General features: G+C 40.9%; 1 protein-coding gene across 4 annotated transcripts in view; it reads right to left on the bottom strand.

Moving 5' to 3' along the window:
* LOC117497201 (AP-3 complex subunit beta-2) overlaps positions 1-12664 on the bottom strand; it is a 45523-nt gene that overhangs the window by 5787 nt on the left and 27072 nt on the right. For 3 of the 4 annotated variants that reach the window (XM_034149069.1, XM_034149070.1, XM_034149068.1), the window contains exons 12-22: positions 12148-12210; positions 11601-11733; positions 10874-10983; positions 9494-9670; positions 8744-8930; positions 7326-7456; positions 2801-2915; positions 1462-1633; positions 1151-1316; positions 917-1004; positions 456-565 (exon numbers count right to left, since the gene is read on the bottom strand). In XM_034149069.1, coding sequence (XP_034004960.1) covers positions 456-565; positions 917-1004; positions 1151-1316; positions 1462-1633; positions 2801-2915; positions 7326-7456; positions 8744-8930; positions 9494-9670; positions 10874-10983; positions 11601-11733; positions 12148-12210 — 1452 coding nt within the window. The remainder of the gene's footprint in view (positions 1-455; positions 566-916; positions 1005-1150; positions 1317-1461; positions 1634-2800; positions 2916-7325; positions 7457-8743; positions 8931-9493; positions 9671-10873; positions 10984-11600; positions 11734-12147; positions 12211-12664) is intronic. The other variant, XM_034149071.1, reaches the window with a different exon arrangement.

The raw sequence follows: 12664 nt of genomic DNA, 5'->3' as shown, positions 1-12664 counted from the left end.
TTCCTGAAGATCACAAAGTATTACAAAGCAGTATGAAATCACCACAGTATGAGCCTTTTTGTCAAATGTTTTTTTGAAAGCCACGAGTCATATGAAGATATTATTTATGTGTATTTTTGTGTGTGCCACTGACAGAGGAAATGGTTTCAATGTTATATGCACTAAAGTATGAAACCTAATTGTTAAATACTCAAAACATATTCCCATAATATCACCACTAGAGGGACAGGGACATGGAAGTAAGAGATAAGGAATACAATTTAAGGCCATTTTTGTGTAAAATGATATCAAATTAGACGTTATTGTCCTTGCAATAGAGTACAAAATGTTGTTGAGCATTTACAAGTTTGTCAATAACAGAGTTATTGTAAGTCGCTTTGGATAAAAGCTTCAGCGAAATGCAATGTAATGTAAATATAGTACCTAGGAGGACGAGAAGAGCATGAAGGACTTACTGCCGGAGAGAGCACGGCGTCGGACAGAGACAGTCCCTCCAGGTCGTTCACCAGGCTGCTGGACAGGAAGCTGTTCAGGGGCGTGGCTTGAGGAGACGGAGTGGGTTCAACTGCGAAAAGAGACAGGAGAGTATGACTTATAAACAAGGATGTACAAAAGTTTACACCTCACTGAATTCACCTATTTTTTATTTCATACATAGAGCACAAATATCTGTCTTTTTTTCTGTTTTACGTCAGAAAAACCGACAGGATCATTTCCAAGAACTACGCTGCAATTATTGTGATTATGATGAAAAAGCCTTTGAATTATTGTAATCTTATTTCTTGCTTGATCCTGTAAGTTTGAGAAACACTTCCATACTTTACAACAAACTTGTCCACTGACTGTGCCTTCCTGAATTGAGCACTTATACATTCCCTTTGAGAGCAGACATTTTACAGGAGGTGAAAGTACTCACAGTCATCGAGGTCGAGCAGAGACATTTCCTTCTTCTCCTTCTTGCACTCTTTCTTGACCGGCTTAGGGGGAGGTTTAGTTTCAGCTGCCTGGAAGAGGAGGAAAGAAAATATAGATACAGATTTTCAAGTGACTGTGCTAAGTCTAAATACAGGAGTATTTCTTCCATACTTCAATGAGTGTTTTAAAGATGATATTAAGAAAGTATTTATCATTTTAGGTTGTTTTTTCTTACCTTTTTCTTCTTTTTGACTTCTGCCTCAGACTCCGAGTCTTCAGACTCTGATTGGCTGCTTTCAGACTCGCTCTCCTCCTCATCATCAGATTCAGACTCCGAGACGCTCTTACGCTGTTTATTCTTCCTCTCGTGCTTCCTCACTTCCTCTTCACTGCTCTGCTCGCTGGAAAGGAAAGATCAGTTAGAGCCCTGGAGTTATTATGTAAGGGGATGAGACAAATCACTTAGATCAAAAGATCTAAAACGAGTCATATCTTAACTTTTTTCAGTTTAGGTTAAAACACTAGGAAAACAGAAGCATGTTCTACCTTTCGCTCTCTTGCACAGGCTTCTTTAATTCTATCTTTTTCTTCTTCTTCTTGTCCTTTTGCTCTTCCTCCTCCTCAGACTCGGAGCCTTCCTCGCTCTCCTCGCTCTCTGACCCCGAGCCGCTCTCCTCCAGGCCGCTGCCGCTCTCCGAGCCGCTGGCTGAGTCCGACTCTGCAGGGAGAACATTATAGTTTTAATTTGAATATTTTAAACATAAAAGGATTACAGTAATAGTACGACTAGAGCTCCCAGGATTAGCCAACTAATTGTTTACTTAAAGGTAGGGTAGGTAAGAATGGAGAAACCAGCTCGAGTGCGCTAGAATTTGAAAGTACGCAGCCGAAAAAAATCTGCCCCTTCCTTCAGACTTCCTTACAGAGCCCCTCCTCCAACACACACGAACGTGCACATGACCAATGAGGGCACGAGATAAGTTTGTGCACGAGATGGAAGGCTGACAGGCAGGTAGGCCATCCAGTTATTTTAGCCGGGCCGGCTCAGATGATTGGTCGTGCTTTTTACAGTATTACGGCTTCCACAGATGACATTTGTTTATGTATTTATTGTCAAAGCATTTAATATATTCATTGCTATCGGGATGTTAAGAGCATTCCATGGAATATAACAAAAAGTGTTTCTGAAGTGAATTACCTACCCCACCTTTAAGTAACGGAGAAATATTAAACTAAAACATTTGGTCCTGCGAAAATGGCAGAAATGTCTGAATTCAGCATCTCAAATATGAAGATTTCCGCTTTTAAAAAATATATAATATTGAACTGAATATCTTTAGGTTATAAAAAGGATATTTAAGATATTAAAATATATCATCATGGACATTTTCCACAGTTTCTTTACATTGTATAGATTTTTGGAGTTTTCTCTTTCCTGTAGTGAGTTATATATGTTTATGTATTTGCCACACACTCTGCCTCCATTGGACTCCTTTGTTTACTTCCGTAACAAATGACATCACTATGTTACACTTTTGCTTCTATTGGCTAGCGCTCCAACACACTGTACGTGATAGGCTAAGGGGCGGGACATCTCTAACCAGTTGACCAATCACAACAGAGCCGGCCAGCTAACCAATCAGAGCAGACTGGGCTCTGGTTTGAGACAGAGGGTGAAAAGAGGTGCTGCAGCACAGGCAGTATGAGAACAATAAAGAGCTTTTTGAACATTAAAGCATGGAGACATGTCACAGAGAAACAACATACAAATGTGAACCTGGAAATAAGCAGAATATGCCCTCTTTAAAAGTAAGGGCAGAATGATCAATAATAAGAATTAATTTGTAGTCGCCTCGTTGGCACCAATTCATCCCCTTAAAGTTACCGCTGTCCGCTGACTCCGTGGGCCCGGACTCTCCATCTGAGTCGGAGTAGAACGGCTTGTCCACTTTCTTCTCCTTCCTCTTCTCCCGGCTGCTGCATTTGGTCCATTCAGGCACCTGTCAGAGAGGCAGAGTGCAGACAGTCAGCGCCTCCAGCTCGCCTCGTGATAAACCCCTCAGACAGAAGCAGAGACGAGGCAGATATCAGCAGCGTGGCCATGAAGGCCTCGATAAAGCAGCCCTCAGAGAGCACAAAACAGTGCAGACAGTAATGCTGTGCACAGATGGATGTTAACACCAGGCGATGCCTTCATGACCACTTGCAGAAATGGGTTTCTTTTAATACAGGGAGCAGTTCCATTAAGAGAAGTGATGTCTTTGAGGAGAAATGACCTTCCTCCCACACTTTAAACAAGAAGAAATTCCTGCTCTTTCTGCGACCAAACTCATTAACTGAAGCCATCAGCTAATAAGAGTGGACATTTAAAACCCACACGGCTGCTAATGCATCTCGACGTGTCACTTCCTGCTAAAAGAATCACTTCTTTAATGGCAGAGACCGAGGAAGAGGGGGCTGTGTTTCAGATAGCTTTGGCTGAGCTAAGCACAGAACAGCGTCTACGTTAGGCGCGGGGGGGGAAGGGTGTCAAAAAGCACTCGGGTTTTGCCGCTAAATGGGAGGAGGCTCAAGGAGGCGGGCTCTTTGCCGCTCACTGACTCACACTCGTTAATGTTGTGACTCTTTCAAGCAGCGTAAAAACCTGGTAGATGTAAACAGAAAAAGATTGGAATGGAGGTGAGAAAAGGAAGGAAAGAGGTTTGGTTTTTTAGAAAAAAATAGTCAGGAAAACGAAAATAGAAAACGAAAGACTTGTGAGAACAGTTTCTGATATCAGAGACAAAAGCAACCCTTAATCTCATTACAGTATTCACCACAATGTGTCAAAAAGGAAGCCTAAAAAAGATCAAGTGAATTATTCTTTCTGGTCAAATCAACGCACTCCAATATAACTGTGTTACTTATAAACTTAAATAAAGAAAAAGTCAACATTAACATTCACTACCTACTTCTAAATCAAGCAAAAACACGACAATGCATTATTCAATGTGTCAATCAGTGACAAAGCAGGGTGTTGTAGTGGCATGGATTTAAATGAACTAAATGAGGAGATGGAGGAGGAGGAGGAGGGGGAAAGCAGGAATCTGAATCACAACACTCAGTTTCACACAAACAACATTTGTGACACATCCACAAAACGTGTCACAAATGTCAAGGAAGACAATTTAGTTGCGGAAAAATTAAAGTCAGTGGTCTGCTAGCTAGTGTGGCAAAACAATCTCTGAGGGTGAAGTGTCTTGCCCAGGGACACAACGACATGCTGACTGCAGCGGGGTTTGAACCTGTGCTCCCCTGATCCGAACACCAACACACTAGCCCACTGCGCCACATTTTTATCCAATTGCTTTTCAATTTTTTAATAATCATTAACAGATGAAGCTTGCTAAGTTGCCATTGGACTTCAGGAGGTTAAAACCTACTAATCATTTGAACATGTATAGGGCTTCTTCTCTTTGTTGGCTCAAAAATAAGTGTAAACTGGAAGGGCACTTTGAAAATGGAGACCTCTGCCAAGTTTCCATGAGTTAAAAACAATCCCTATAATCCCTATATCTACTCCAAAATGTTATGATATCTTCTTTGTCCAAAGCTTCTACCAAGTTTCATGATAATCAGGTCAGTAGTTTGTCTGTAATCCTGGTGACACACAGACAAATAAACACACAATAAACATAGGCTGCTTTGCACAAGTTGTTATAATAACTAAGTAGGAAGAACTTGGGAGGACATGGTTTGGTCAACTGCAATCTTCAAGTTTAAATGTTAAAGTTTTTAGGTCTTGAAAGCACTTAAATAATGAATATAAGGGTAAATATTGAACAAATAGACAACTTAGCAAATGTCATCCTTGATGAAGGCAATGGAAAGTGGTCAAAAGCTCCAGGACATCAAAGTAACGTAACCTATCAAAGATCAAACTGTCTAACCCTTCTTTGATTTGCTTCTCAAATTACATTTTACAATTACGCATCAACTCTGAATCCTTAAAGCGAATCAATTATGATTTTGTTTCTTCTAGTTAACCTCTTTACCCCTGGGATAAATATCATTCAGCAGTGACTCAGCAGCACTGAAGGGAAAACTCTCACTAATCCTTTCAGTTCGACCATCATCAGTTTCTACATTCTAGTGAAAGAGAGAGCAGTCATCAAAACAAACACCACCGCACTCCCAAACTGAGGGGGGGGGGGGGCACCTCTCTCCGTTCTCCTAGCAAGCCGATCCTCCCCTCGCCGGTGGTGAAGACCTCCTCTGTCTGCGGAGACGTTTGATAGGCAGAGGGAGAGCAGGGGGGCAATGGGAGACTTTGTATATTACACATCACTGCTGACCATTTCCTCAAAGCATACTTTTTACGACTGAATCAGTGTTTTAGTAGTGGTCCATAGTCTTTCTTTAAATTGTAAGACACTTACAACTGAGATTCCAAAGTGTTTAATTATTCCTTTTTCAACACCACAAATGTTGAATCAAGTAGTAATGTATTTCTTACACTGCACTGTAACTTGTATTCTTGTCTTTTATACCTGCCTAACTGTATTTTAGCTTAGTTTGAATGTTCCTAAATGACTTGTGTTGTGGTCCATGTTGATGTGTGAGTTGTATATCTTCTGTTGATGTCAGGAACTAATGTAGTGATCCCTGCCAGATCACAATAAAAGGTCAAATTGGGGTATGACCTTGCCAACTTAGTTGCAGTAATGCGGCAGGTTGCTTTGTGAAAATCTCCCACAGTTTTAGACTGAATTACTACCTTTGGGCCGTCCATTGTTTATCAATCACTTTAAAACACTTACAACTGGCAAAGATTTGAGATCTGCTTGAAATCCAAATGTGGCATTTTTGTATTCTCTCTCCATCATTACTATTTTTATTATTTACTATTAATTGTTATTTATTTTTGTCTTGTTTTCTGCGGCAGGCTATCTTTATTATATATATTTTTTAGCCCTGGAGTGGTACTCTGTTACTGGTTGTCTAATACTTGAAACCTATTCAGGATTGTATTGATACAGCTGGTTAAAACTGAACATGTGAATGTGACTGAAAGATATATTGTACTGTATTATTGTCTGAAACTAAAAAAGCGTGGCATTTTGAATGCATTTTACTCCTCTGGATGTTATTTAACGCTACAGCTGGAGCAAACTGATTGTCCTCTAAAACATCGGGAATCATAGCTGTGATGTTGGTAGTTTATCTGCCATGTTTTTCTGGTTTTAAAACTCAATAAAGGGGCTACAGTATATAGAGCCTTGCTAACTTAGTTGAAGTTACAGTATGCGGCATGTTGTCAGAAAATCAGCTTTGAGTTCCCAAAACTGATCCAGCTCTCAACGGCAGTGATGGAGTACTGTCTGCCTGGAATCAATTCATGATTCAAATGCTTTGGAAAATGGTCAACAGTAAAGCAACTTATTTACGTATTCAGCTAAAAGCCTCCTTTTGAAATGTGCTTTAAACACTGAGGTATGAAACATAAAGTGTTAGAATACAAATCAATCACAATACTTCACAAATACAGTATGATGACACAATCAAGACTTGAGGTCACTCCTGGAGTTCAAAATCAAGTGGGTTTTATGAGTGTTGATTTTGACAAAAGAGTGACACGCTCAAGTTTTGATTTGATGTCTTCATTTAAATCACATAGTTGGTTATGAACCGATGGCACATGGAGTGAATGGGATGGAGAAGAAGAGGAGGGACTTTGGTAAATTTGGATGACTTTTTACATTCAGAATTAAATTTAAAAGGTTTGTTTGAGTTCAACTTCAAACTGTGGGGAATAATTAGTAAAAACATGGATGCAAAATAACATATAAGTAGCCCCTTTGTTAAAGTATGACTGTAGGTGCCGGCCCTCCGTAGGTGAACCTCTAGCCCAAAATTAAAGTGGTTTGCTTTAATTTTGAGCCGGATTTGTTGTTTGATTTTTATCTCCTAAATCTGTTCCCTTCTCATGTGCTATTGGCTCAAACATTGGTGATAAATCACCCGGACGGGGCGATGGAGCTGCTGCTGAAACAGAAGCCAGTGCAGCAGAGAGGGCGCCCGTGTTTTCAGAGTGAATCAGAAGTTTTTTTAAATAGAAAGTGTAGTCCTCTTTTCTCCTCTGTGACTCACTCTCCTCCATGGAGGGTGGTGAGAGGCAGCGTTTGGAGATAAATGACCCAAAATGATGCACGTTACTGATGAGCTGTTAATGCTAATGAGCTGTAAGTGGATGAATGATGGTAAATGTTATATTGGAGTAAATGTAGTATTGGATGTGAGGCTCTGCGCGGCCCCCTCTGAGACACTGCTCTGGGGCAGGAGCAGCCCTCGCTCCCCTCCACTGTTGTGGCCCCCTGGAGAGCCCAGAGGACCCCTGTGTCTCTGTAAATTACTGTTCCCACTGCACGCACAGAATCCTTCACCTCCACGTTGCGCACGCAGGGGTCTGGGGCGGCTTCGGGCCAGTCGGGCAGCTCCTGGTAGCCGCCGGCCTTAGCATTCAGCAGGTGGGACAAAGACCCCAACTGGAAGTGGTCTCGATCTGAAAAAACACAAAACAAAAATCTGAAATGTTAATCTGCACTAAGTAAGGCACTTTGTTACTTTTATTAATATTCTATTGGAAGGATTATTAAATAATTGAAAAAAATAATAATCCCATAATTTGGGGGGATTAGGAGATTTAACCCTCCTATTGTCTTTGTGTTCCCCCCCCTTACTTTGGTGTTCGTGGTCAAATTTGACCGGTCCTGTTTGAACTGCTATTACATTAACACAAAAACCATTAATCATCACCACATTTCATTGAACACCCTTTCAAACTGTACATATTGTATCAGACTACTGGTATACATGAACAACTGCAGTAAATATACAAAGAACAGACACTGAACATGTATTGCGTGTGCCAGGTGTGATCCATGTGGGGGGATGGGCACATAAGAGCGGGAAATGTGTCAAGTTGTTCTGTGTGTGTGTGTATGTGTATGTGTATGTGTATGTGTGTGTGTGTGTGTGTGTGTGTTTCACATGGGGGGATTGGGCACATAAGGGGGGAACACATCTAGATTGTGTGTGTGTGTGTGTGTGTGTGTGTGTGTGTGTGTGTGTGTGTGTGTGTGTGTGTGTGTGTGTGTGTGTGTGTGTGTGTGTGTGTGTGTGTGTGTGTGTGTGTGTGTGTGTGTGTGTGTGTGTGTGTGTGTGTGTGTGTGTGTGTGTTTTATCTGATCCGGATGGTTACTAATTCCTTTTCTTTATGGGAACACCATGGGTGTTACAAAGTTGACTAAATCATCCAAAATGCAATGAACGTGGTGATCAGCAATTGTTTATGTTCAAATGTCTACTGTGAAGGATATCATAAAGCCTTAATGCAATCGAATGTAAAAACAAAAAGGTTATGATTGATGAAAGTAGTAAATCGGTCAGATTTGACCCGAAGACAACAGGAGGGTTAAATAGAACGTACAATGTCGCAGGGGAGTCAGTATTTTAGCTGGTGGCTGCATTTTGCTAAATATGTATCATTAAATGATATCGAATTAGCTACACTGGATCGTGTTGATACTGAAGAAAACATTAAAACGTGACGATTCTCTGGCAAGTTCTGAATTGTCTTTTTTCAATGATTTCCAAGCAGATACATGGAAGTTAATTTGAGATGGACATCCTCAGAAAGGGTTGATCACACATCTTAGAAAATGTCATCATGTGTTTTACTAACTCCTGAAGTGTTTAAGGCCATGGTGACCGTTTCAAAAGGTGTTCTTAGTGTTAGGAAAACTGAAGATAAAAGATCATAAACAAGGTAAAAACATATTCAATATACCTTTGAATGGAGACTCGAGAACCGGAGCAGGTTTGATGGCGAGGAAGAGTTTCTTAGCGTACTTGCTGAGCGCTCCGCTCTTCTCGGTCGGCACGATGAGCTGACGAATGAAGCGCGCCCGATCACGGATATCGTAGTTCTGGTCGTACTTGGCCAAGTTGAGGACGTACTGCGTCAACAGTTTGGTCTGAGGAAAGATAATGAACGACATTACAAACAATTATATTCACCATTTCTAAGAGTGTGCATGTGTCTGGTTGTGTTTGAGTGCTGTATTGAAGTATGGTACTTTTTGTTAATTCATATCAGCAAACCTTTGGAAAGCAATACAGTTAAATGTTCAAACTGAAGGCAGACTGAATAAGTAGTACGATTATCAAAAGGCATAATACTCTTTTTTAATTCACCACAGAGAAAACTCAAATAGCAATGGTAATCAGAAAATACATGCTGTCATTACAAAATCTTAGGTAGGTAGGTAGGTAGGTAGGTAGGTAGGTAGGTAGGTAGGTAGGTAGGTAGGTAGGTAGGTAGGTAGGTAGGTAGGTAGGTAGGTAGGTAGGTAGGTCGGTCGGTAGGTAGGTAGGTCGGCCGGTCGGTCGGTCGGTCGGTCGCAGCATAAAAAACAAGGCAATGTACATGAGAGAAATGAAGACAGCAGAAATAAAAAATCTAAATATTTCTGAAGTAGAAATAAAATAGCATTAAAAGGTAAAAAAATATACGCGTGACACATTTCCAGAAACACACCTGTTTGGAGTTGGTGAGATAAAGCTTGGCGGCCAAATTGATGATTTGCAGCTTGACAATGTCTTCTTCGTTGGTGAACGACTTGGCCATCTTCCTCAGGACATCCGGAGCGATCTTGGGAACGTGCTCGCAGTATTCTCCGATCAGCCACAGGATGCTGGCCCGCGCCATCGGCACCTGAGAACAACCACAGTTAAAATACATGGTTGTGATTGGTCTAGGAGCCAAAATGCTTGTTTTGCCATTGCTTATTATTTCTATTATGGTATTATCTTCATTTCTGTTTGCATCACGTTTGATTGTTATTGTTTATCACTTCCGGCAATTGTCACGTGGGTGTGGTTTGTTGGTATTTACTATAGGTCACCTGTTGGATGCCGGTCTTGGGATATGACGTAGAGGAGAGGGAGAATGGCTCTGATACTTTCTGTTGACCATGAGGTCTGGAGTTGTATATTGTTCTTTTGTCTTTATTAAACACCATGGACCATAAATGACTACGGACTCTTATATGGAACATGTCAAAGCGAAGAGCAACTTTTAGCCTCTCAGCGGCATAACTCATAGGGAGTTTTTGCCGCTACAATTGGCTTTTGTAAGTGTAAACCATCTGCACCTGAGAACAATTGAAGTTAAATTAGACCCCATTTACACGGGAGCGCAAACGCAAACGGGCTCATTTAACGTGTCCGTTCACACGAGACCACTGGAAACGCTGTAGTACATATGCCGGGCCTGTAAGTGGCGCTGTACTTTCGCCACAAAATACACCAAAAGCAGCGAAGAAGACCCCCGAGCATGGTTGCCATGGTTGCCCTTCTGTTTATGCCCCGCGGTAGATTTAGAAACATGTAGTTCATGTAATTCTCCATGTCCACTTGTTGCTGATGGTTGTGGTAGAGGAGCTGTAGATTTTGCACTAACATCTGTCGCATGGTCAGTAGCTACTGTCAGTAGCTACTGACCATGCGACAGCAGTGAGCAGCAGAGGTGGGGCGAGGCGGGGCAATGGCTTCATCGTTATCAGGAAATGATCGTATAGGGCGTGCACACGGAGCCGTTTGGCCCCCCAGAGCGTTCCGTTTGCAGATCTATCTACCTTGGGACCCGTTATCGTTTGCGGGGTCCGTTTCCGCGGTTCCGTTACGGCCTCGTGTGAACGAACGGGCTATACGCGAGAGAAAAGTAGCGGATACAACCCGTTTCGTTCTCGTGTAAACACCGCCTTAGATGGTTGTGAAATGGTTGTGTTTCTCTTTTGTCAGGAAAAAATGGATACAAGTTTATTTGGCAGACCTCTTTTCACACAGCAACTCTAAAACAATTAGTGTTCCTTTCGCTGTGATTTTTTACAGCCAGTTAATGACAGCAGTTTCTCACCTGGATGTTGTCAGTGAGTTTGGCCATGTGCTTTATGATGTCGCTGTGTTTCTCCGGTTGCATCTGCAGCAGCTTCTTAATCACCACCACCGACTCTGCTACCACCAACTCTGCACGACAGGAGGAACAGCCATAAATCATCAAATAAACAGTAATTATGTTTTCCTCATTTCATCCTCGATCAGGGATACTCAACTTCCCTTCCCTTTTTGAAAAATAACAGGAGGCAAGGGGTCGGTAAATGAAATAACATTTACCTGTCAGAGGCTCCACGGCCACCTGTGTCATTTTTCTTTTTAAAAAACAAACTTTATTATTTTATTTTGAGGATTTTATTCCCCCTCGCACTTTATTTAAATTAAAAGGTACAAAATAATGCCAAATGTGATTTAAAAAAAAATTATTAAATTGAACTTTTGACTTTATAAGACAGGCCAGATTTTTTTGTCTTTTTTCCCCCCCTTGTTTAAATGTGTAGACTTTCTGGAAATCTCCTTAAAACTCGATAATTATATCTCATATATTGCCTTCATGGATATATTCAGTTGTATTAAATTCAATCTAATTTTCAAATGTAAATGAACAAGCTTGATTAAATGATCATATTGACCCAGTATCTGATACAACTAGCCACAACAATGAATCCCTCCTACTCTATATACACATTATATATATACAGTATATCATTTAAAGCCTGTAGTGTAGAGTGTGACGCAGAAGGACTCACCGTCTCTGTTGGACAGCAGCTGCACCAGGCCGTTCAGACACGTGTCCCTCACCTCCCCGATGTTTGTGGCGCAGCGGCCGATGGCCTGGATCGTGGCGGCCACAAAGTCTTTATCCATGCTCTTAATGTACGTCTGCCAGAGAGAAGTATTCACTTAGTAAAGTGTAAAATACAGAGTGGCTTATCCCTCCTCAGTGAAGTATCACTCTTAACTGCTGAATTCCCTATAGGCTTCATTAAGCTTCATCTTATCTTATATATGTGTTGCATTAAAGCACATCTTGAGAGTCAGTCCTTATACTATTATATATCCATACTGTAAACGTTGCACATTACCATGATTACTGATTACTTTCTTTTGTACATTTATATTTCTTGTAATATTCTTTTTTTTACTTTTCATTTTATAATAGTTTTTTTTTTAATTTCTCCTACTGTGCTTATATATGCATGGAAATACAAATTACTTCTGTGAAGCTACTTGGCAATAAACCTGATTCTGCTTTATTTATTTGTGTCCGTTCTTCACAAAGCATCATGACTGTACCTGAAACTCTCGGAGGATCGTGGAAATGTTCGTCTCATTCGCCAGATTGGTGAGAACCTCCAGCTGCAAAGACAAACAGAGAAAAACGTTTTATTTAAACTTAATTAAAAGTGGAATACAAAACGGGGCTTACTGCAATTACTGCATAACTTGTACATTGTTGTTTACTTCTTAAAACCTGTGCCAGAAAACTGCACTTTCATTTTTAAACAGTCCTTTTTTTCAGATTGATTTAGACACAGCTTCATTCTTATTCCTGGGAGTTGATTTGGCACGAGTCGATTTTATGACTCTGTGTAAGTGGGTTTACAATGATTGAGGATATACTTTGTTATACTACCACAGGGTATATGCAGGAATCCTGAAGTCAAATGTAAGACCTTTTAAGACCTTTTTTAAGACCCTTTCCATACATTTTAAGACCTCATCGCCACTTGGAGTTGTAACCGGTTACCTTGGCGACACACTTTACCTCACATTTACTATATACAGTATTGATTGTCCTTCCTCCTTATCT

This window comes from Trematomus bernacchii, unplaced genomic scaffold, assembly GCF_902827165.1.
Source record: "Trematomus bernacchii unplaced genomic scaffold, fTreBer1.1, whole genome shotgun sequence".
NCBI lineage: Eukaryota > Metazoa > Chordata > Actinopteri > Perciformes > Nototheniidae > Trematomus > Trematomus bernacchii.
The sequence above is the reverse complement of the archived record's forward strand: the minus strand, read 5'-3'. Positions and strand labels throughout refer to the sequence as shown.